This window comes from Contarinia nasturtii, unplaced genomic scaffold, assembly GCF_009176525.2.
Source record: "Contarinia nasturtii isolate CC-2019 unplaced genomic scaffold, AAFC_CNas_1.1 Cnas_scaffold_129, whole genome shotgun sequence".
NCBI classification, from domain to species: domain Eukaryota; kingdom Metazoa; phylum Arthropoda; class Insecta; order Diptera; family Cecidomyiidae; genus Contarinia; species Contarinia nasturtii.
This window is the reverse complement of record NW_022197486.1, coordinates 5,656,912-5,680,043: the sequence shown is the minus strand read 5'-3', so window position 1 is coordinate 5,680,043 and position 23,132 is coordinate 5,656,912. Positions and strand designations below refer to the sequence as shown.

At 34.1% G+C, this 23,132-nt stretch overlaps 4 protein-coding genes across 13 annotated transcripts; 1 reads left to right on the top strand and 3 right to left on the bottom strand.

Moving 5' to 3' along the window:
* Window positions 1–148: 148 nt before the first annotated feature.
* On the bottom strand, window positions 149–11,794 carry LOC116343762 (tyrosine-protein kinase-like otk). 5 transcript variants are annotated; one of them, XM_031772012.1, is made up of 11 exons: window positions 10,958–11,206; window positions 10,567–10,917; window positions 9,455–10,254; window positions 8,533–8,676; window positions 7,342–7,509; window positions 3,293–4,008; window positions 3,035–3,211; window positions 2,530–2,908; window positions 2,397–2,453; window positions 1,018–2,330; window positions 149–943 (listed from the first exon to the last, which is right to left on the bottom strand). In XM_031772012.1, the coding sequence occupies exons 3-11, from the start codon at window positions 9,519–9,521 to the stop codon at window positions 833–835; spliced, it is 3,132 nt and encodes a 1,043-aa protein (XP_031627872.1). In that variant the 5' UTR covers window positions 9,522–10,254; window positions 10,567–10,917; window positions 10,958–11,206; the 3' UTR covers window positions 149–832. The 5 variants fall into 5 exon arrangements, with proteins under 5 accessions (XP_031627872.1, XP_031627855.1, XP_031627881.1 ...); XM_031771995.1 differs by lacking the exon at window positions 10,958–11,206 and adding an exon at window positions 11,700–11,794 and having other exon boundaries at window positions 9,455–10,700; XM_031772021.1 differs by lacking the exons at window positions 10,567–10,917; window positions 10,958–11,206 and adding an exon at window positions 11,700–11,785.
* A 589-nt stretch (window positions 11,795–12,383) lies between these two features.
* Window positions 12,384–13,233, bottom strand: LOC116344692 (barrier-to-autointegration factor). Its single transcript, XM_031773353.1, has 2 exons — window positions 13,097–13,233; window positions 12,384–12,897 (listed from the first exon to the last, which is right to left on the bottom strand). Exon 2 carries the CDS (start codon window positions 12,829–12,831, stop codon window positions 12,559–12,561), a length of 273 nt encoding a protein of 90 aa, XP_031629213.1. The 5' UTR covers window positions 12,832–12,897; window positions 13,097–13,233; the 3' UTR covers window positions 12,384–12,558.
* A 560-nt stretch (window positions 13,234–13,793) lies between these two features.
* LOC116345153 (RNA-binding protein 25) lies at window positions 13,794–18,822 on the bottom strand. Of its 4 annotated transcripts, XM_031774295.1 has the most exons (13): window positions 18,630–18,809; window positions 17,551–18,109; window positions 17,192–17,398; window positions 16,778–17,124; window positions 16,442–16,698; window positions 16,102–16,358; window positions 15,906–16,027; window positions 15,563–15,818; window positions 15,367–15,496; window positions 14,971–15,295; window positions 14,635–14,903; window positions 14,135–14,562; window positions 13,794–14,058 (listed from the first exon to the last, which is right to left on the bottom strand). In XM_031774295.1, exons 3-13 carry the CDS (start codon window positions 17,267–17,269, stop codon window positions 13,966–13,968), a joined length of 2,562 nt encoding a protein of 853 aa, XP_031630155.1. In that variant the 5' UTR covers window positions 17,270–17,398; window positions 17,551–18,109; window positions 18,630–18,809; the 3' UTR covers window positions 13,794–13,965. The 4 variants fall into 4 exon arrangements, with proteins under 4 accessions (XP_031630155.1, XP_031630146.1, XP_031630165.1 ...); XM_031774286.1 differs by having other exon boundaries at window positions 17,192–18,109; window positions 18,773–18,822; XM_031774305.1 differs by having other exon boundaries at window positions 14,635–14,900; window positions 17,192–18,109; window positions 18,630–18,811.
* Window positions 18,823–19,267: 445 nt separating this feature from the next.
* LOC116343979 lies at window positions 19,268–22,596 on the top strand. 3 transcript variants are annotated; one of them, XM_031772334.1, is made up of 6 exons: window positions 19,268–19,542; window positions 20,425–20,530; window positions 20,626–20,788; window positions 20,873–21,047; window positions 21,388–21,586; window positions 21,652–22,596. In XM_031772334.1, exons 2-6 carry the CDS (start codon window positions 20,435–20,437, stop codon window positions 22,411–22,413), a joined length of 1,395 nt encoding a protein of 464 aa, XP_031628194.1. In that variant the 5' UTR covers window positions 19,268–19,542; window positions 20,425–20,434; the 3' UTR covers window positions 22,414–22,596. The 3 variants fall into 3 exon arrangements, with proteins under 3 accessions (XP_031628194.1, XP_031628203.1, XP_031628186.1); XM_031772343.1 differs by having other exon boundaries at window positions 19,268–19,550; XM_031772326.1 differs by having other exon boundaries at window positions 19,269–19,546.
* The last annotated feature ends 536 nt before the right edge of the window (window positions 22,597–23,132 follow it).

The following is a 23,132-nucleotide window of genomic DNA, read 5'->3' as shown; positions in this document are numbered from 1 at the left end:
ATACAAATTTTCTGTTCAATTTCTTTTAAATTATGAATGTACTAAAAATATAATAAAAAACGGAAAATAAAAATAAATGTGATTAAATCGATCAACAATTGTAGTTGATGTTGTTTTCAATTTTATATTTTAAATTTGCAATTATCATTTTGCATTTAGACTAGAGACAATAACTAATGCGATAACTAGATGTGTCCAAATTGAAGGAAAAGAAAACAAAAAAATCTCACTCCGGATGATTTTTTTATACACATTTCAATAATAATGTTTTTGGCAAAAGACCAACGGACATGAGAGAAGACCTTTTTTGTGTGTGAATACAATTATGTTATTAATATTATTATTGTTGTTTGGAAACATCGGAACTCAACATAAGTGAGTCACAGTGTCTATTTTCATCATACTTAAAATGTTTAAAATTCAACTACAATAGTTAGGGAGATAATGCTAATTATGCTCTCTAATTGTTTCATCTTCTTATTCTTCTTGTTAATCAAGAAAATACATAAACATCCAATGTAATACCTACAAAAAAATATTTAATTAAACTCACGCAATGGAAATGGAAAACACATTTAAAAAAGAAATTAAGATGCGGTGAGAAACCAAATGCAATAACTATATTAAAAATAATTATGGCTTGATAGCTTCAATGCTGCAGTGTTGGTTAAGAATTTTATCGATTTCATCGAACATTTCGAATGCATTGATTCCTTCGTTGTCTGTAACTATTGCTTTTTAATTTTTAAATGAAATAAACTATGAACTAAATTTTTCGTTTCTATTTGGAAGAGTAATTTTTTGAAGAATTTGTCCTGTCACAATATGTGATCTATGTGTGAGCTTGATCATTTGCGTCAATTTGCTGTAGATATTTCGAGATCGATGTATTCAGAGTACTGAACGACGGACGCTCCTTTTGATTTGTTTTCCAACACGAGGACTGAAATTGAACATTTAAAAATCAGTTTTATATTTAAATAGAAGCTGAAGTGAGAAAATAAAAAAAATGCTCACCAGTGTGTTGGATAAATCGTCTGGCAGAAAATCGGGCAATTTGCGTTCAATTGAATTGGTTTGAAGTTGTTTAAAATAATCATCATCGGACACCTGTGCAAGTGGTAATTCTGAACAAAATGTGAACAACTCCAAAATGAGAACGCCAAACGAGTAGACATCACTTTTGATGGTATTATCATCATCCTCAATGCATTCGGGGGCCATCCAACGTAACGGAACCATGCTACTTTTTAATTTATAATATTCACGAGCATATTTATCTTTAATATTGGCTGGATACGATACTTTGACGGTTAAATCGGATGTGATAACACAATTTCGGGCGGCCAAATCACGATGAATATATCGTGCACGATATATTGCATCCATACCACGTGCAATTTGCTGTGCAATCAATAGCAATTGTGGCAATTTTATTGTTGCTATTTTGCATTTATCGGCGTTATTTATTTTCGGAACGATACCATTTTTCGATGTTAGATCAGACAATTGATCGACACGTGCACTGAGGAATTCCTTTAAATCGCCAAGATCAGTGTGCTCAAGAACCAAATAATGTGGATTTTTATCACGGCACAAACCAAACAATTTTACAACATTATTATGTGAAACGGCTCGGAATAGGTCCAATTGACGACGGAATTCAATGCATACATTTTCATCTTTGACTTTATTGAGCGCTTTGATCAATGCATAATTAACAGTGTCATCGGTGTGTTCGGGAACTTGTTTAATTTCATCAGCATTTTCAATGGTACCATTTGATTTTTGGTGTTCACGTTCATTTTCAACCGTTAATGTTGCAACAGTTTCCTTATCCAAATGCTGCTTTAAATCACAAAATTTCACTTTGGCCGTATGAATGGTGCCAAATTCACCGCGACCAATCTGTGTTAAATCGAATAGAATACCACGAGGTATGGTGATTTGTTCTAAACTTGATTTACTCGGTTGCTTTGTGTTGTTTGCGTTTGATGTATCGGTTTTAGTGGCATCATTATGACCACCGACACCATTGCTCGTTCCATTCCAACCTTTTTCAGTCTTTTTGTGATTTCTCTCTGCTAAACATGGCTCATTCTCATCATTTGGTTCCGTTGGCTTTGTATCATTTCGTGATAATGTGTCGACATTCTCTTTTGCAATGAGTTGCATACGATTTTTACGTGCTTTACGTTTAACACGACACCAAAACATTAGACCTACCACCAAAATGATATACGAAAAGACAACGGTGACTGTGATAAGGACAGCTCGAACAACGAAAAAACTTCCCTCTTGTCCATCATCGGCGATTTGTTCTTCGGAAGCTGTAAAAGCAATTGATAATTCAATGTTTTTTTCCACCATTTTTATTTCAAAATCGAAAAACTTACGTCTCACGCTTAAATGTGCCTCCTCACGTTTCAATCCAGCACTACTGCCGATTGTGCCTATATAATGGGAATGACTTCTTGTTAATAAAATAATTGTATTTTATAAAGGAATTAAAAATGGATTAAAATTTACATCCATAGAGCCCTTCATCCTCTAAATGAACTTCGGTGAAATAGAGTGTTCCATTTTCCAATACATTCAAGCGGCTTGCATCCGAGTTGCTGATGTTTAAATAATCGAAATCCTTATCCCATTGAATTTTTGGCTTTGGATCACCAATCGCTGAACAATGAATCATTACAGAGCCCATTTCATTTACTTGAATTGCACCTTGCGGTTTGACAAGAAACTTTGGCGCAATAACCGGTGTTACTATAACAGTTGCACTTATTTCACCTTGATTACTGGCGGCGCGGCACGTATAATTGCCACGATTGGACTCAGACACATTTTTAAAAATCAGTGTACCATTGATGTCCTCAACGGAATCGGGTAAATTGTTGGTTGAATCCTACAAAGAAAATAATGGCCATGAATTAAAAAGGAGGAGAAAACGAACTTTCTATTGTAAATTTAAAAAACACTTCACATTGCTAATCTAACACTTAATGCTTAGGATTATTGAAAGAAAACTTACTTTAGTCCATTGAATCTGAGGTGTTGGCGTTCCTTGAGCCTTACAATGAATTTTAGCAACGCTGCCAATTTCCAAACCCTTTGACGTTGGTGGCGGTGTAAATTTAAGCTTTTCAATTATATTCAATTCGGTCGTTTGGACACTTTGTACGGCATTTCCATTTCGTAGTATGGTGCACTGCAATCAATTCGAAACAATGATTGGATAAAGGGAAATGATTTTTTTTTGTTTTTGGCCATAGTCCAAAATATAGCTTACCTCATAAATACCAGCATCGGATGGTATGGTGTTTGCAATGGTTATCGATCCATTTTTCGAGTCCATATTAACGCGACTTAACAGAGGTGTTTCCATTGTATTTGTGTGCGATAAACTTTGTTCGTTTAAACTTGCTTGGCGCAACACTTTACCATCTTTTCTCCATCTAACCGACACCTGATTTCCTTTGCGATCTAAACGACTCACATCACAATTTATCGTTGCTGAATTGTCTTCGGCAATGCTAATTTTCTTCCGTTTTGATGTCGACGATGCGATTTGACTTCCGCCACCTTCCGATGCCGAACGTTTGCGATGCAATCGACCACCACGCTTATACCGACAAAGTAGTGATTTTTCATATTGATTGCTGTTGGTTGTATTGCGTCGCGTGATCTTTGGTTCACAAGAAACCCCATAATGTATGGCATTGTGAGCATTATTTGCATGAATTTCAAGGCGATACGGTTCGCTGACTACCATTCCAATTTTGTTGCGTGCCATACATTTGTAATTGCCATTATTATTTTGTGTTGGATGTCGAATGACCAAGGGACCGATCGAGTTAACTGGTTTACCATTTTTAAACCATCGCACCTCGTCAATGGGGTTTGCATTTACGTGACATTTTAGTATAATTGCTGATGACAATGATGACGACAATTTATGCCCATCAAGCGATGACGATGTATACATTACTTCAGCAGCTGTTAACCCTGCAGAGAAATGATAATAGAAGTTTGTTGTATTCAGATGTTTCTGTCATAAAAATAGCGTTTCTTTTCTCTTGTTTTTTGCTTCTCACTGTGTTGGAATAAATTTTCTATTCATCAGACTAATAATGAGAGCTTTCGAGTTGAAAATATGAAAATAAAAGAAGAATTCCTTTTGTTCGCTATCTAGATGGGCGCACACAATATTTTTTTTTATATTTCTAGATTCATACTTTAAAATTAGTATTTCAATTAAAATAGAAAACCTACAGTGAGCATAAAGCCCTCTTCTATCATTCAAACGTTATATATGTGATATAATTTGAAAAGAGCATAAATATAGATTGGTTTTTCTTTCTCTCTATAATACTGAATATATATGATGTTCTGTATAATACTGATAAGCGTTTACGTATTTTCCGTTCGAGCTAGTAAAAGACTTTTTTTATGGCATTTAAACTGCATCATCTGTTGAGATGGAATCGGGTTTTTATTGGATTCATCACATTTTCTGCCAAAATTGTGTGGCACAAGTATATTATAAAATTGTTAATATATTGTATTGTGTTATATGAAATGAGAGCAAAATCGCGCATCACTGTTTGTATATGGAATTTCTGATAATATCATTGTGAACGCATTGCATCAATGCTGCAAGCAATGACGAACGAACAAAAAAAAAACTATTTGATAATTTAACGCAATCCATCATAACGCTACAAGCAAGTAAATATGAATGAATAATGTGAGAGCAAAGTCAATGTTTGCGCTTGCAAACACAAAAAAATGGATTTATTTTTCTTTATGTACAATATAGATCGTGTTAAATTATTTCGCTTCAATAGTAAATTCTGCAAAAAAAAAAATCCAATTTCCAAAGAGTCGGTTTTTTTGTCAATTCGTATGCCAAATCTTTTTGTCTTTGTGATTTGAGCGCGCTCAATGTTACGATTTCCTTGCAATAAAGACTTACTTATCCAAAGCTAAGGAACACATTTCTTGGTTGATTCATCGTGCGCTTGATGACGATGACGACGACGATCATAAAATCTAACTATATCATAGCAGTTGTTTGTTACGTTTACCACCCATGGAACGTACAAATATATATACTGTACACACCGCTCTCTCGCGCGCGCTGTAATAATGCACAATATACATATCTATCTATAGAGAAAAGTTCGACGGTAATACCGTAACCATTTCAACGTTACTATGACAACGTATGCATGTAAGGACTTGGAACAATGTTCGGAGCGTTGCTCGTAAAATTTTATGACCGTTTTTTATTTGGCTCGGGTACGGTTTATGTGTACGGCTTTGTGCTCGACAATAACGGCGGTGAAGACCGATATGGGGATTTGGTCTCTCTCTTTCTCTCTTTCTGTCGAGATATAACGGTTCGAGTTGCCATAAAGTGAGTTAGGGGAGACGAAAAAGCGAGAGAAAGAGAGAGAGTGAGACGATCCTGATGTGTGCGTTATTCACTCACAGTTTCTCTCCTGTCGAATATGCGAAATAAAATCATAGCTAGTTTGTGTATTTTTGTTTTGTTTTTCACTTGCTCGTTGTTAAATTGATCCTTTTCCTCTTTTTTTTTTGTTTGCGTTACTCGTTTTATGCCTTATGATTTTCCATTGCGCTCGATTAGTTGGATATTGTTTTCTTCTCTCTCTCTTTTTTCGGGTTTTGTGTGCTCTGTTCATCGGTTATGTTGAGGGTTTGGAAAAACAGACCACTTTTTCAAATTGAAAACATCCGACAAACTTCATTCATTTTCGTATCCATATAATTCACATCAGATGAAATTGAGTATTCAAAAAAAAGAGAGAAACGAAATGGTCTTTTTTCGTATCTGATGCATCTACGACAACATTCATTCAAAATTGTTTGTTAATTCAACAGAATTCATCTATTTTGAATGAAAATTTGTTTTCTCTACGAGACAATGGCTCAGATTAAATCTGGTAAAATAGCGAAATTAATAAAAAAAAAACACAACTTTTTTTTCGCAAATGCAAACGAGAGAGAGAAAATATCATTATTATAAATTGCGAAAAATCTTGATAACATATTTTGTGTGCCGGGACAAAAAAAGGTGCATACTGCATTTATTGACGCTGGTCTTGCTAAATTTGCTCTCACTGAACTCGGGATAAGACATAGAAAATTCTATAATGCAACATGCATTCATATCGTATAATGCTTGAATTTTGCACGATGAATACGCGACTTGACTCAATGAAAACAGTTTGAAATGAGAAAGAAATGAGACGAAAGAAAGAAAGACAGAAGAAAAAATGTTGCGATTCCATTTCTATATAAGTCAAACAATATATGCAATGAATGCGCTACGCTTATTGGCTCTGCACGACCGCTTCAAAAGACGCACATACAATTTTTTTTTTTCATTTTTGTGTCCTGAACACACAAAAAAAAAAACAGTCAAAAGCAGTGACCAGACAATATGAGCATGAAAGAATGTGTATGAAAAAAGGCGAATGCAAAGGTACGGTGAACTGACAATGCTTAGATGCCGAGTGAAAGAGGGATAGAGTGGAAAATACTACAGAATTGCCGGGTTTTTATCGAGTTGTCGCCTCGAAAATTGCACCCAATAGTAAACAAACTGAAAACTACCATCGAACGTGGAACGAACGCAACGCGCGTCAAATAAATAACTTTTCCTAATGTTCTTTATTACATTAGTTGACTTGAAATCCTTTTCTATGTACGATTGTAATCCTGCCGATGTTCGGGCAAATGGCATATAAATATAGACGATTTGGAGAAGTGAACACAGTTGAGCAAAAGCGAAGCACAAGCATAATTAAAAACCTAACGAGCGAATGCGTTTTATGTTTATGTTGTGTTTCTCGAAAATGGAAATAAGGTTGATTTTGTGACGGGGTGGGTTTTGTATGGTGTTTGCATTGCTATTGTCCTAACGAAGATAAGCGCATGGAATATTCCAATGAACAATGCATATTTTTAGTATGAACGCATACACTGTGTAACACATAACATACATATCACTAACTATAAGACGAACAATCGTCTATGATGATGACCGTCAATCTTTTATTTTATATGGCCATCCATTTCTTTTTTTGGTTGTTCGTCTCTCTGGCATACATAATATTTTAAATGATAGAAAACAGTGAAAAATGGTGCTCTTATTCTGAATTTTTCGGTGATAAATTGCTGTTTGTCTGTCAACATCATTTCTTTTTTTTCAAGCGATAACACAATTTTATGAGTCTCCATAGACAAATGCTGCTTCGCGTATTATCATTTTATATGTTGAAACAAAAGCATTATTCAATATTTACTTACAAATTGTATCCAGTTTTATGATTTTTGTGATTTCAGTGCGTCGATTATGTTCGCCAGCTTGACTCCATACACAACGATAATATCCACTATCCATTCGTTGTACATAATTTATGTGAAGATCACCATTGATTTCGATTTTTCGTTTTGATTGATTTGCCACTAAAATATCTGGTGTGGAAATTTGATGGGAAAAAAAATGTTTAAAATAGAACATTAGCTTAATTGAATGATAATACAAACAAAACGAATATAAATACACACGATATGAAGATAAACAAGTCCGATTTTCCAAAATATCAACGCATTTCAACACTGTGCTGTGCTGCGATTCTATGATACGAAATGTTTCACAGGTCACATTGTTGAGTGAAGAGCGTACATTTTAGAACAAACTCTCAAACATTCAGAGATAAAAAAAGGAATTTTTTTTTCGTTTTCAATTCTTCTTCTTCAATATTTGTTCATTCGTATCAGCATTCATTTTTTCGTTCGTGGTCGTTATTCTCCAGATTAACATTTTATAATGTATACACGGCTTGAGATCGAAATGAATCTAAAGAATTTTCTGAGGCTTAGATAAACAACAACAACTCATCATGCGCACAGATCTTCAACGAAAATTATATGCAGATAGAGTGATGGAATTAAAACGAAAATGTTGTAAATCTTTATTGAACTCTCTTTTTTTTTGTCATAGAGCCGCCTGTATTCTTTTTCTTCTTTCTCGCTAAATTTTAAACTAAAACCAAAAATCAGGAGAGAGAGAGAGAAAGAATCGAATTTTTGATGATGAAAGAAGAGAGAAACACAAAATTTAAATTCTGATTGAGTGTAGAGATTTATTCACCTTATTTACTTGTTTGCTTTTTGTTCTAAGCCGCAAAAGTGTGAAATCATAAACATACACACACACTCTTCTCTCTTTTTTTTCTTATCGAAATTCAAGGTGTTATTTTCATTGAAATGATTTTGAAGCCTCTTGAGACAAAATAATTATATACCCCATGCTCTCATGTTAATAATGCTGTACCCCATTTATTTTTTACTATGTGCTCTCACCTAAGAGCCTCTCAGGTAGTCGATATGGAGCGAATGTGCGTTTCAATCGGGCATATCGAGTGTAATATATTCGAATCACAAAATAAAACGGTTAAAAATACGTAAATACCGGTATCATTAAGTAAAATTTACCATTAAAAAACCACTTCACATCGTTGTTGTTCACAGACATCTTTGTTGTTCGTCCGCATGATAAGACAATATACTCACTTTCAATGGCTTCAACGGTTTGTACCACCACTTTCGTACCGGTGTCAAATCCATCATCGATTGCATCTGTTAATGCGGCATTGGAGGATAATAATAAACAAACATTATGCACACATTTAAATTAAGTTGAGAGAAAATAAAATGGTTACAATTCGAGTTGAAATAAATCGATATCTGCACATGCAACTGCGTGTGTGTTTTTTTATTCACACAAAATATCTAGATTTGTTTTTGTTTTTTTTTTCGTTTCGTTCTCTTCCTTTTTGTTGGATTCCAATTGCTCAGATTGTTCACACGGAATACTCGTATTTAATTTCGAATTTAGTCGATTTTACATCATTGAGAGCAAGTGCAAACGAGTGAGAGAACAGGAGATACGGTGCGCATTTGCGAATAAAAAAAACAAGAAGAAGATGTAAATTAAACAGTAATGTTTATTTACCTCGCGTATGAATTGTGCAAGTGAGAAAATTGAAAATGTTGAAAAAAACTAAAAAGAACGACAACAAACAAACAGTACATGACTCTTTTGCACAATGAGCATTGCAATGCCATGGAGTTGAGTTGAGTTGAATCTTTCTTCCGAAAGTGTGTGTGTTTGTGCAGTGAAAGAGGACAATATGCAGATGGATAGAGAAATATGAATATATATATAAAATAATGGCACACACCGTCAGAATGCGTTCGTATCACATTTTTTTTTGTTGTGCATATATCGTATGCATGTGCATGTACAATTCAACGTACGAAAAAAAATTATATGAAGAAAACAACAAAAACGCAACCAAATGCGAGAGGCGAGTGGAAAAAAAAATATATATCGCAAAATTAGCGCTGTACTTACAAAGCGATGCCGACGAAAATATCATAAATGCCAACAAAAACAAATAAGTTTTCTCGTTGCTGATCATATTACTTTTTGTGTTAGTGCTGCTTTTCTTCTTCTTTTTTTTTCTCTACTTATGTTGTTGTTGGTGCTTTTTTTTATTCTGTTAAATTTGCTGTGTGGTTGCTGTTCAATGGTATCTTGCGTTTGTTTCTTTTATGTTTAGCGCTTGTCTGTCGGTGGATAGTCTGTCGATCGATCGCGCGTCGCTTCTTTTTCCAAGTATATATCTTTTTCTTGTGTGTGTGTTCGGTCGGTCTGTCTCTGTTTTCTGCAAACTCGAGAGTGTAATCCCCGAGTGTGTGAGAATCGGTTGTTGATTGCTTGTATGTTTTTTTTTTTGCTTGCTTCGTTCTTCTCTCCTGTACACTGTGTTATGTGTATATTACTGCCCGAGCGCGCTTCAGCCGTTGTATTCGAATCTTTTATTTCTTTTCGGTACGCTTTCTTCCGTTCGTTTGTGTCTTCTTAGTTATGGTTTTGGTTGTTGTTTTTTTTTTCAACTATGTCGGTGCGCTTCTTTTAATGTTGTGTATTTATTTTTAACCGGTTGTTTTTCTTGCAGTTCTTCAGTGCTATTAGTGGGCCTCATGCATGTATTTCTTTTGTTTCGGGATTTTAGTAGGTTGCCTCTTTAAATCAATCCTTTTTTTTCGTTCATTCGCTTGTTTTTTTTATTTCTGTCTCTCTATCGTGAATGCTCGCGCTTAAGACTGCATTGTCAGAGTCGGTGATTTTATGATCAGTTTCACGTCTTACTGATTGGATGCGGTTAATTACAATCAATACTTTTATGATTATGAATATTATGCACTCTCTCTCACTCTATCTCAATATCTCTCACACACACACAATACGTTTATTGCCCTCAAGTTTAATTCTTTTCCTTAAAAAAACACACACACAATACAATTGGGATGCTCTCTTGCATTCTTTTCAATTTTAGCTATTACTAGCTGCTTTTATATATATAGATTTCAAGAACCCTCCTCTTAATTTATACGCTTGAAAATTTTTCCAGATTCAATTTTTCGTACACAATATATATTTTCGATGTTTGTGATCCATACCATAGCGAATTTCTTTCGTTTTTGTTCTCTCTTTAGCACTTTGTTTATGTTCACGATATTTTCCGTTTCAAATTTTGTTCGCCTTTTTTTTACTATCGCTTCAAATGTATATATATATATTCACTTTTATGCTCCTTTCATGTGATGAGGATATGAACGCGATGTTGATGATGAGATGAAAGAACAAATTTGTAAGCATTAAACAGCCATCATGTGTGATGAATCAACGCATCATATTAGATCACAACGACCGTCTTTTTGGTTTTTCATTTTACGTGAAAAATAACACACGATCGCTTCTTTTTTTGTTGTATTCGCTCTCTTTCTATCGCTCACTATCTCTCTCTCTATCTGCATAGAGTACGGAATTGATCGTATGTCTAGCGGTTACCCTTGAATTATATGATGCGTTTCGACGATATTTTTGGGTTAAATTCAGTTTAATTTTCAAATTGATTTATTTCCATTATAAATTGCCTTTGATGTTGGAAATTTTCATTTAAATCGGAGAGATTCAGTTCTTCAAATCAATGATTCCAAATATTCAACAATCCAAACAAACACCATTAGTTTTTCACATTCGATTTGTTTTGGTGATTTTTTTTTTTTGTTTTTAAACAATTCACTTCACAAATGGAATTCAAACAAAATCAAATTTCACATACTTTTAATGCATAGCATTCCATTTCTTGAATTGCTTGATGTTCATTCATCAGTTATTTACACAATTAATATGTTTTTTGTCATTCTTTTTTTCTTTTCACAATCGTTTCAACTTCGATCAAAACCACAACACACATGTGGTCTGAACATTAAAAATAAGAAAAATTATGCATTTTCCTCTTTATATTACACTTTTATTCGTTCATTTTGGCTATTTAACAGACGAGCATATAAAAATGCACGCATACCACACGATATGCAGAAATTGATTTGAGTGTTGTTGTTTTTATATAAATCAAAGGAAAATCACGTTTGTTTTGGTATTTATTTTAGCTAATTTATGCATTTGATTTGTTATTTGTGCACACAAACGGAATTCACTCATTTTATGTGGCATTTAATTTATGCGCATGTGATTCGAATATGTGCAACATATGTATTCACTAAATCGAAAATTAAATATTTTATACTATAAATTTGAATGCAATGAGAGAAAATGATGTGATGTTGAATGCGATGGAACGGACGAATGAACACACGCACATCTGTTCATATCAACATTTTTTGCTCGACTGATGCGACAGACGACTTGCACCAAACACCAATGTGTATTGCCGGTACAACAAACGCTTGCTTTGTTTATGGTTTTTCAGTGAGCGCGAGAACGAGAGAGGGATAGACTCCAAACGCACAACAACACCAACAGAAAGCAGAAGTACCAGCACAAACAGTATTCGGTATATGTCAGATAGTGTACAGCAACAACAACAACGAAAAATCAACGTATGTATATGCATCAACGTTGTGTCGAATGCAATGGCTTATGTGACGCTTTCTCATACGCTTGCATTTCATCTATCCGAATTGAGCGAATTGACAAATGTGAATACATCAGTATGTGTATGTTTAATAAAAAAAATCTCACATAATCGTTTGAATCGAAGCAACGTCATTTTTATTCAGATATTTCATCACATTGTGAAAATGTTTACATCAAAAAATGTTGGTATATGCTAATTTATTTTTGCGAAAATAAAGTTTTGAGGTTAACTGCCATTGTCAACCTTTGGAATCTTACCCGCTTTTCACCAATGTTATTGTTATCCATATAATCTGAAAATCGAAACGTAATACAAAAAGAAACACAATCGAAATTCATTCTCTGACTCAATTCAATAATATAGATTTATTTCGATGATTTCACACGTTGTTCCTACAAACATTACATTTGATCATGTCGTTCCTCAATTCAATGTTAAAATAAAAGAGTATAGTTTAGTTTAAAAAAAAAAAGAATTTTTTTTTTTGTTTAAATAAAAAAAGTTGAGTTCAAAGGAACTCTTCGCACCAATCGCTGAGACATTGGTAACAATCGGTGGCTTGTTTTGCATTTGCATTGCACGTATCTTTCATCCAATCCTTGAACAATTCCGAGTCTTTTTTCAAAATTAAATATTGACCTAAGACAGTGTAGGCCTTGTCAAAACCAGCATCGGTCAAACGTTTGCCAAGCGTTTCGCCAACTCCCGCTAAATCGGTGACGGGCTTCTCTCCCATCGGTTCGGCCACGAAATTACGATGCTTTTGTGATGTGCTCGACATGATGATGGTTTTGTTTTTATCGCTTTACAATATACTCAATATGTATCTGACGTCGTTTCCGCTCTTCTAATGTTTCGGTAAAAGAAATAGAAAAAAAATCACAAAATGTTTAATGCATGAATAAGAAATTATTTTTATACACTAACACGTTTTTTTCTTTCTATATACAATTTTTTTTACACAAATTTACTTTTATTTCGAAATTGTTGGGCAAAAAAATTAAGTGATAATGTTATTGATTGTTCTTAAAAAGAAAAATTCTTACATTTTTCGGGTCTTGTTCACAAAATTGTTTATGGAAAAATCCGTTAAAATGTGTTTAGCTTGTTGCTGTCGCTGTTAACATTGAAATGTACGTCGCTCGAAATGGCCTTTTTGACTCACACCGTATAAACGATGAGTTCATTTAAACATAACGACAAATGTCGTTATTTTGTGTACATGTATGTGTTTGCGCGCGCTGTATACATCTGTATGCGTGCACATGTTCAAGTGTATGCGTCTATTTGACACTTAACGTTCTTTCTTATCGTTTTTTCCCACTTTTTTCGTTTGAACGTTTTGTGATGCCATAATGTTGAAATTTATTAATAAATTTTGGTTTTCAGATCGATAAATACATGTAACCTTGAAATGTTATACATCATCTTCTTTGCAAATATTAATGCGTTTGATGTTTTTTTACGTACGAATCAAAATCATGACATGCGTAACGTTCAATCATTGAGTCATACGTATTTTGAATAGATTAAACATTTGCAAACGAGCAATTTCAACAATTTCAACTTGCTTTACGAAATGCTAACACGAACCACCACGGATGAGAATTGAAACGATCGAAAGATGAACTTTGCAAAAGCATTCAAATATATCGTTGAAAAATATGAAAACAATCTTATTTTCAACGAAATTGGGAAATCCAAAAAAAAAAAATTGTTTCGAGTAAAAAAACGCAAAAGATCTTCTTATAATCTTCGTTTTCTTCTTCAGATTTAGCTTTATTACGAATAATTACCAAAAAGAAACATTACATAGCTCTAATATGTAGTAAACTTATGCGAAAAGAATTATTTGTATTTATTTGATGAAATATGTGTTTGTTTTGCATCGGACCGAAATGTGGAAATTATTTATTTATTTTCCTAAGCCATCTTTTTTCGCTTCGACTTCATAAATTAGAAGTCGCCACATTTTTACCACAAATACTTCAGCTTCTTCGTCCAATACCTGAAAGAGCACAATAAAAAACAATCAATTTAGTTTTTTTTTTTTCAAAAATAAAAGCGCAGAGTCGTTGTCATACCATTTGAACATCGTCTAGTATACCCTGTGGTGTGCTGCCGGCTAACACTTTTGAGCAAATGAAATCGACTAGCGTTGGCTCTGGTTCGCCGATATATTCGATGATCTTTTTATTGATCCACGGTCGAATTTTTTTTTCCATCAGCGTGTTATCAATTTCATTCCAATCCAATTTGTAATTGAACAAATCCGATTTGCCGGTTGGAATTTTATCGATAATACTTTTAATGTGTCGTCGTTTCTCCTCTTGGCTTCGTACATTTTCTTCCTTTCGATTGCTATTCTCATCGTTACGACCATCTTTTCGTTTAGACGATGAATTATTGTTTGTTGCTGATGCAGTTGCGGCTTGACCAGCACCACCACCATCCGAATTTGTATTACTACTTGATGATTTTTGCCCTTTTGAATTTATATTGTCCTCATAATCTGTGGATTTTGAATTTTCTATCAGTTTTAATGGCATATCCAAATATGAGTGTGCCCGAAGAATATTCTTACCTAATGGAACTAACTTTCGTCGTTTTGGTCCGTTAATATCTTCGTTATCTTCATCATTATTAAAAATATCCTTGACTTCTAATCGCTTTTTCTTTGCATTTGCATTCAAATTTAAACTAATGGCTGGCGCAATCAATGGTGGTGTTTCAATACTTGCCGGACTATTTAACGATTTGATGGACCGCATTGAAGATCGTGAATCTTCATCATTTGGCATGCCATTGCTATTTGAATTGAAATGCGTGTCCCTAGATTCAGAGCCTCGACTACTGCAAACAAAAAATTAAAACATTCAATAAAGAACCATTCGGCGAACCCACACACACGAAAACTTACTTGTTATTTAGCGGTGAATTATCATCGTTGCTCGAGTCGGTTGAGTCAATTGGTTCGGCATTGAGCGATGCAAGCTCTCTTGATGCCTGTGCCATAACATATCGCTCTTTTTGTGCACGTTCGCGATCCTTGAGACTTTGTCGTTCAGCATCACGTTCACGTTCGCGCTGAATTTCTCGTTCACGTTGCTGTGATTGCTCCAAATTTACATCAATTAATAATTTCGGTTTGTACAATTCTTCGCGTTGTTTCTTTAAACGTTCAAATTCTTGCGTTGGATTATCGTATTCACCACTGAATATTTTATTTTTCAATTCTTCTAATTCTGTAATGAAAACCGCATATGGTGTAATTAGTTGAGCGTTTCTTTGTGGATACACATTTTTTTTAGCTTACCTTCTTGCTCTTTATTTCTGTCTTTAGTGTCTTGTTCTGCTTCCTTAACACGTTCGTACAGACGCCGTTTTAATTCCTGCCCTTTGTAATATTTTGGATCATCTCGTTCATCTTCATAGTCTTCAAGGAACTATTTAAAGGAATACACATTAGATAAGAGTCTCAATGACAAAAAGACATTCAAAATAATACATACTTCCTTCAATCTTTTTGCTTCTTTTTCTCTTTCTTCCTCTTTCTCAAGTTCTTTCTCTTTTTCTCGTTCATATTCCTTGGCCCGACGTCGTTCACGAATCTCCCAATTTCGCAATCGCTCTTGATAAGCTGCCTCTTTTTCGCGGGCTTTTTTCTCCGCCTTCTTTCGTTCGCGCAACTCTTCTTCCATTTCTTTTTCGCGTTGTAAATCACGTGGAGCCTTCTGAACCTTTTCTTCGCGTTCTCTTTCACGTTCACTGCAAAACATGAATAATATTTTTTTTTTTAAATTAGTTGCAACGAACCAACACAACAATGGAAATTGTTGATAAATTGTGACTCACATTCGTTCTCTTTCTCTTTCCCGTTCACGTTCTCTCTCACGTTCTCTTTCACGCTCTCTTTCACGTTCTCTCTCTCGTTCTCTTTCACGCTCTCTTTCGCGCTCTTTCTCACGTTCACGTTCCTATTTCAAGACAACAAAAAAAGTTCCATCGTTATTAACGCGTCGTTAAATCATTTCAAAAATTTAAATGTTACCTTTGAACGTTCTCTAGACCTGCTTCGACGCCGTGATGCTTTTTTATCTTTATCTTTGCGCGGTGACAATGAACCTCTGGCACGATCTCGATCTCTATCTCGTTCCTTTTCTTCACGTTTTCGTCGATCTTTTTCCTTTTCCTTCTTCTGTTCATCAGCTTCGGCTGTTTTTCGAAATTTACCAATTTCCCTATTGATTAAATCACGTTTATCCTCTTCGATACTTGCGCTTTGTAACATTTTATTGGATTTTTGCTCTGTCAAAAATGAATTATTCAATTGAATAAATTTAGTGTGTTTTTTTTTCTCATTTCTTTTAAATTCTCAATAAAATACAAACCTTGAATTGCTTCATAATTTTCTATTTCCGAACGATGATCGGACAGAATTTGTTTTATTGCTTCAAAAACATCGGCATCTTCTTTCTTTTCATGGGCTTCACTAGCATCTTCATTGCCAATATTTCTAGCACCTTCTTCCTCTTTGTAATTATCCAAAAGTAGTTTATTTTTTGCATCAACTTTGGCAACCAATTTTTTACCGGCCACATCTAAGTCATGCAATATACGCACCGCACGTAATCCAGCCGTTGGACCGCTGTATGAAAAAAAAAAACATTTTCAAAATCAAAATTATTTCGACAAAAAAAAATGTGTGTGCGCGCCACAACACTCACTCATATTCGCAGAAGCCAAATGTTGAGACACGTTTCCAATTGATAACCGCACCAACCGTTGCCAATATCTTTTTAATCATGTGTTCAGGTGCACGTTCGCTAATATTACCAACAAAAACCGTGATAACGGGACCGGCGGTTTCAGTGGTCCCAGTCACACCACCAGCTGCCGTTGACCCTGAGGTTGCCGACGGTATTGTGTTCGGCAATGTATTGTACGGTTGCTGTGTTGCATTTGTTGTCGTTGTTTCCAATGGTGTTGGTCGAGCATATAGCTGAGGTCCCGATCGGTATGCATTCGCATGTGATGGTGGCGGTTGATTCATTGACGGCAACGTTGATGCATTCTATAGAAAATTAATGCGATTAGAACATTTCGGAAAAACAAAGCCGTAGATAAAAGAAGTTGTTTACCGGTGGTGGTAGCATTGTTGCCGACGACATATATGGAATGCTCGATTGTGCTACAGGTTTCCCTCTAAACGATGACATGCCGTTGAATGAACATTCAATTGAACACTGTATGTATGTTGATTTATATGCAATTCGAATGTGTATTCCGGCGAATTGTCAAAAATTTGTTTATTAAAATTGTCGCTGTTAAAATGATTGCGGCACAAACTTGTGTTTACATTTGCAATAGAAAAAAAAATTCTAATTATTATTGACAATTTCGATTGAATAAAAATATAAATGCTCGTTGTTTCAAATGTACAATTCAATCAAAATGATTATTTAGTGTAAATTAGAGAGAGATAGATTTTCATGTGTACCCATCGAATTCACAATCTCGATTTTTTATTGCCGGAATAATAAATTTATTGCAATTTTAACGACACACTTTGAATCACTTGAAAAATATTTATCGAATTTATTTGAATATGAACAGAAATTCGAATGCAGCAACAAAAAATGAATAAAAATTTGATTAATTTTCGGCTTCGACTTCTTTTGACGTTTCATTTACGTTCGTGTGAAATGTGTACGATTCGATTGAAGTGTTTCAGTTGTCGGTTGAGGTTATGTTTGCGCTTGGTTTTTTTTCTCTTCTTTTTCACTGTATCCCACACACACATACATTTACACGCACGTTAACGCCAAACCGATACTAATTATTCGGTATATTTCATTGAATAAACTGCTTACTTATTTTGTTTTTATATGAACGTGTTTCGTTTGCGGGCTTTTTTTTACGATACACAACTTTTTTGACTAAATTTTCAATCACTTTTAATTGAAATTAAAAAAAAAAACAAATATTTGTCAATGTCTTACAAAGCACGACACTTTTATCATCTCTTTACACGTTCAATTTGCCGAAAATGTGTCGATCTGTAGGAAAAATGAAGAGAGAAAAATATGATTTAGATTTCAAAAAGCAAAAATACAGTAAAATTTAGTTTCTAGGCTATTGATAAAGTACAAAATTTCATTTGAAATAAATAAATAAAAACCCCGATTACACAGAACTAACAATCTATTTGTGCCCCATCATCAAAATTACTGAGCAAACTAATGATCGCATTTTTTTTGTCTATTTCTAATCTATTTTGCAAGGTTCAATCATGCGAAAATGGCTTAATCGATGTTATTAGTGTTCAAAAGGGAAAGGTTGTCAACGGCATCATATGCAAAACATAACACACATTCGAAACATACACAAATATTTTTTTCGCCGACATGTTAAATTTTATAAATAATGTAACTACAACATGATTGTTTTTCGATTTAGTACAAGATATTTTCATTTAAATTCTACTAATGCATTCATTTTTTATAAAATTTAATCGAAGTTAAACGAAAAATTATTAAAAACTGCACTCAAAACATCGATATGTAAAAAAAATCTTACATAACAAACCGACAATATTAACATTAAACGGTTGTTGTTCTTTATCAATTTCAAATTGATTTTATAATTTGCACTTGTTGCTTGTTCACTTGTCTAAAATTTCCACTTTTCGTTATACAATTAAAATTAAAAAACCAACTCACATTCAATCTTAATACCGTATGACAAGTCCAAAATCAAGCGTTATTTGTCAAAAAAAAAGTTTGCTCATTTATTTGGCCTTTTGAGTTCTACCACCGAGACGTTTTATGCATTTCGCTTTGACAATTCACACATACGCACACGCACACGCACACATACACACATACAATTTATCCGACATTTGAACGCGTCCAATTGGCACATGGAAAGGAACGTGCTGAAGAATGCAATTTACTCTGAACCAGTCTTAATGTGAAGGAGATTTCATGTAGCCGACAATACTATTTTGATTCAATTGAATTTATAAAATAAAATTTGTTGAACGATTTTATTTGCGTAAATTTTTTGGTTAATACTGTCGATAAAGAAGTTAATAATTCTGCACAGATGGCGTGATGGTCTTACGAGAGAAAATCATGCATTCTTAGAGAAACAAGAAAAATCAAAAGAATGTTCGTTAATTGCTTAAGAAAATCAAATATAATTTTGTTGTAGTCGTTCATCGTTCCGTTGAAACTTCAAACAAATATCCATAATTTAAGCATTTTGCTCTTTTCCAAAGCAATAAGAATCGTCGAGAAAAAAACGGATCATATTACGTTCCCGTTAGGTCTTGCGTTCTGTGTCACTACACGCAAATGTATTATAAATTGATAAATCGGTAGTCAGTGCAGTGTGCTGTTGCTCTTAATCCTTATAACATCCGATCACGCAGATCAATCCAATCAAAACTAAGTTCAGTTTTATTAAAGTTGTAAATCGTGTTAATTTTGTAAGTGAGTACGTTTTTTGATTTTAAAAATCAAATAGATTGGTGAAAATTCTTTATTTTATCGTACAATAAAATTCCATGATCGAAACAAATATCATTTAAAATTATAAAGTCAGTTGTGTCATATTATCAAAAGTAAAAATATTTCAATTTCACAATTGTGAATATTTTGTCGATGGTGGGACTGTGCGGAGTTCAGCGGAGATAGTGTGTAAATGCTGTGTGTACGAGTGCAACAGCATTCTTTGCTGTTCACGGATTTATTTTGTTCAAACGAACATCACAGTAGCCGTACAAAGCTAATTTACTAATCATCTGCGTAAGAATGATACACATAGAAGTGCTGCTACCCTCGTACACACCGAGTTTGTATGTCATCTCCACCAAACTCCGAAAAGTCCCGCCATCGTCAAAATTACTCAGCAAATGAATTATATAGGAATATCACTGAGTCGTATTATTCAGATAAAATTCAGTTCTCCCAAATAAGCGTATTTTCGCACTGTTGTTGCTTGCCACTATATGTTGTTGTTGTTGTTGTTGTTGTTGTTGTCTGTGATACGTGATATTCAAATAAACAAAATTCGTTGACAATTCTACCCAATTTTCGCACTCACAATTCTCGGAAAAATATGCACAATAACGTAAAATGCTGTGTCAACGATATTTTAAACTGTTTAGTTTACAGCGTTCGATAGGAGATATGACAGATATCGGTTCATTCATTATTTACATAATTTGTTTCATAATTAACCATTTTTTTTCGTTTTTGGAAATTAATAAAAGTACATTTTTTGATCTGCCATAATTTTTCAATTTTGAATGATTTATTTCAAATTATATCAATTGAACTGAAATTCCTTTTTTTTGCATCATAAACAGTTCAAACAAAATGCAGACCAGCACCTTCAGAAATGATCAAAATGATCAACGGAAACAAGTACAGCTATTGACACACTTTTTTGGTGAACTTATAAACGAAGAAGAGGTAAGAAAAGTTCAGTATAATAACATTTTGGAAGACCGCCTCCTGCTTGGCTTAAAACAAATTTAATATTGGCTCATTTTTTATCAACATTTTAGTACGCGTTCTTGAAAAACGATATAAAAGGACGTGATCTGGAGCAATCTGGAACGATTGTTGATGGTTTCAAACGTATTATAAAAAGAAAAGGTAACTACAAAAATGCCAAGGAATTTTGCGATGACATCAAATCGTGGACCGAAAGATTCATTCGTGTTGGGAGTAAGTGTGTTTTTACTGAAATAAAATATGTTATTCGATTTCGTTTTTACATTAAATTAATTAATTTGTTTGTCATCGTTGCAGAAAAAAGCAAAAAAGCAAAAGCGGCTACATGGTTCAGAAAAACATTTCTGGAGGAAGCTAACACCATTGAAATTTGCGCAGATTGTTATGCATTTTGGAAGAAAGGAAACCCCAAAACTTTCTTCAAACAAGTGTGCGACAAGCCGCATCTGCTGCTTTACGTTCAAGTGGAAGGGTACCCTAAAAATTACTATTCCATTACTTAACAATTGCTAACATTAAACGGTTGTTGTTCTTTATCGATTTCGAAATTGATTTTATTGTTGCTTGTTCACTTGTCTAAAATTTCCGCTTTTTGTTATACAATTAATAAAATTAAAAAAACCAACTCACATTCAATCGTAATACCGTATGACAAGTCCAAAATCAAGCGTTATTTGTCAGAAAAAAAGTTTGCTCATTTATTTGGCCTTTTGAGTTCTACCACCGAGACGTTTTATGCATTTCGCTATACATTCTTTGGATAATTGTTGATTAATTTATACTATTTGCTTTTTTCTTCTAATGAACCCTAGGTATCCCATATGGCCAGCAAAACTTATGATGGTAAAAGGAAGAAAAGCGGTCATTCAATGTTTTGGCGACCATGAAGAAGCCGACAACGTGCCGTTTGATAAATGTTTCCTGTATTCAAAAGAAATTCCGGTGGACGATTCAGTCGCAGCAAAAAATATGACTTCGAAGCAGAAAGGACAACTCAAACTTGGCTACAAGGTAATTGCAATAGACTCATCTATTTAGTATCGTATTATTCAAAGCAATTTTTATCCAATTTTCAGGAAGTCTCCGAACATATCGGTCTCATCAAGCAAAAATTCGGTTCGTTTGTTCCGGTATCGGTAACCAAAAAACCGATGACTAATGTGAAGAATCATTTAATTGACATGTTCCCGGGCGTTTATGCACCAATACCAGCGACATCCGATGGCGTCCGAGCGCAATCAAAGTCTGTGCAACGTGCAGTCGATAATGGAAGTGAATCCGGCTATTCCGACGATATGGACTATCAAAATTGGCCTGAGAATCCATCAACTCAAATCAAATTGGAGCCTTTGGTTATACAAGAAGTAATTCCTGCATATCAGGAGTTTGATGCAGAAGAAGACGACTTGCAGGCCGAAAATGGTGACAATGTTCAAAATGGCGATTACGATGAAAATCTGTTGGCCGAAGCAAATGGCGAAAACAAAAGTTGTCGAAAACGGGCGAATTCTACTGGGGAGCAGGCAAATTCAGTGCCAAAGAAAAAAGGCAGAGCATCCGAAATTGGCCATTCATCAGGAGCAATCGACGATGCCGTTATCATTATTCAAGATGATGAAGCGAATATTAATGAAAAATTGTTCGATGAATATGAAGAAATATTCAAAAAAATACAGGACCTGGAGGAACGTAAAGCTTCCATCAAAGCCAAGTTGAAAAAATCATCGAATGCAAAGACATGGCACGAATTTGACGACATCATATTAAAAATTCAGAGCCTAAAGAAACGTCAAGCTGCCATTAAAGACGAGCTTCCCAGAAATTCAACGGAAAAATAAAAATGTTGTAGTTGTTTAAGTTATTGAGCAAAAACCAAAAAACATTTTTAAAAAAATCCATTTATTACCTCACAGGCTAAGATGATTTTCAATAGACGTTAAGAAAACTAAATATTTTTTTAAATATTTAAATCGATTTAAATAGAAGAATAGATTTGCGGGAACTAGATATTTTCTAATACAAAAAAAAAATTGAAATAAATCATTTTGACATTTTTTCCGTTATTGTTTTAATGTTTTATTCATTGAACTCATTTATATGCACTTTTTGGCTATCGATATTATTTTCGATATTTACAATAGAGGTTGATTTTTCTGTGCCGTTTGCTCAGTAAAAGTTTGTATATTGGAAATCTCTTTCGTAATTTCAACGGACTCGGGTAAGTCTTAAGAGTTCAATCGAATAACAAAAGTAATACAAATCTGTCGACGCAATACACGCCAGATGAAAGCGAATATTGATATGGTTCTTACCGGCTTTTCTTATAACTGTCTGAAGAAAAAAATGCATATCACATATCCATTCACATAACACATCCAATATTATATGATTCGATTTGATATGCAACCATTTAATATGCTGTTTATTCTAGAGCAATCATATATAATTTTTATTATTTTTCGTGTTCATGATCTTGAGATGCTTGATTAAGCATATGTTCATAATTTGAGTTCTACTTGAAATGTCTGGGGTCATTTACCATAAATTGAAATTTTTC